This window comes from Sphaeroforma arctica (genome assembly GCF_001186125.1).
Source record: "Sphaeroforma arctica JP610 unplaced genomic scaffold supercont1.6179, whole genome shotgun sequence".
Taxonomy (NCBI): Eukaryota; class Ichthyosporea; order Ichthyophonida; genus Sphaeroforma; species Sphaeroforma arctica.
In genome coordinates, this window is record NW_014034379.1 from 1 (window position 1) to 1,605 (window position 1,605).

At 39.9% G+C, this 1,605-nt stretch overlaps 1 protein-coding gene across 1 annotated transcript; it reads right to left on the bottom strand.

Annotated features, from left to right (window-relative positions):
* Positions 1 to 1,098: 1,098 nt before the first annotated feature.
* Positions 1,099 to 1,292, bottom strand: SARC_15484 (hypothetical protein; the record flags this gene model as incomplete). The annotated part of the gene is made up of 1 exon (XM_014290395.1): positions 1,099 to 1,292. A coding segment is annotated over one exon (194 nt), but the record flags the coding sequence as incomplete, so codon positions are not given.
* Between the last annotated feature and the right edge of the window lie 313 nt (positions 1,293 to 1,605).

Consider the following 1,605-nt stretch of genomic DNA (forward strand, 5'->3'; position numbering starts at 1 on the left):
ACACACACACTATATATATATATATATATATATATATATATACATACATTTATACATATATTTGTATATACACATATATATATGTGTGTTATATATATATATATATATATATACAAAGTGGTGTTTATTTTAAAGAGACAATAGGTCTGATGCTGAGGTCGTTCCCGCGGGAGTTTCATCACTGAAGTTCTCCGACGATCAGGCCCAACTCACCGAATTGAAACACATCAATGTCAAGTGTGGCGCTGCCATCGCTATTGCCGGAGGACGACAGTGGTGAAACTCCCACGAGAATCACCAGAGTATCGAACTTATTATACGCCCATTCATAAAAAAACGGCACGACTTTATATACATTATTTATATACATAAACATATGCGTGTGTGTGTGTGTTTGTAAGGTATATGTATATATGTATATATATATATATATGCATGTATATATATACATATAAATACATACGTAATTATATATATATTTATATATACATACATATATATATATATATATATGTATATACATATGTATATACATACATACATACATACATGCATATACATAAATGCTAAGTAAACAACACACTGACTGAGGGACAGTTCATACAAAGACAGAGAATGAAGTATATATAACGTCAGGGGTAACAAAGGTAGACATGATTTTCGAGGCAAGCGAGGGCGACCACAAGAAGAGCCGCAGTTGAACTACGACTGACAATAATGGCCTGTGACAAACGCAGACATTGCATCTCCGATACGAATTTACATATTAGTTTAGACCACAATTCATGTCCCGTTTTCGTTCCAATATGCTTGTACTGATGTCCTTTTTGTTTATGTTTATTCTGACGCAGAAGTAGGATGAAAGACACACTTCTCATACACACTTCTCATACCTTACGGATATTACAAAAGACTTCGCATACACAATCTCCTCACCTCAACCGCAAGCATCGGGGCCTACAACTATAACCACCTACTTAGCACTGCGCAGCCACGCACCATAGTACAACTACACACACAGGACAATCCAATACGCTACCATTGAGGAGACTATAACACACAGATAACACACCCAACTCATCACACTCAGTATCTCACCTGTACGCATCGGGGCCTACGACTATATCCACCTGCTTGCCACTGCTCAGCAACGACTCCTTCAGCCGTTCCGCCATGCATCCCAGCACAGCTACTTTGATGCTGTCCTTCTTACGCTTACGCTTCATACTGCGGAAGTAGTCTAAGCGTGACCAGATTTTGCCCTCCGCCCCCTCGCGGATAGCACAGGTCATGATGAAGATGACGTTGGCGCTGGTGGGGTTGGGGTGTATTGCCGTGAGTGGACGTGAGTACAGATAACGCGTATGTTGGTAAGTACATAGCAGTGTTCCCTATTGCATTTGCATTGCCAATAGTGTTGTGTATGGTAAAATATGACCTATGTCTGAGCCGAATGTCTGACATCGAGATGTTTTTAAATATCCATATGTGAGCGGTCCTCTGCGCTTAGGCTGCGCCGGGTAAGCCTTACGCAGCGCGCCATCGATAATGTAATGTTAACCAAAGCATAGGTTGAATATATAAAATCATGTTTGTGCGAGTAAT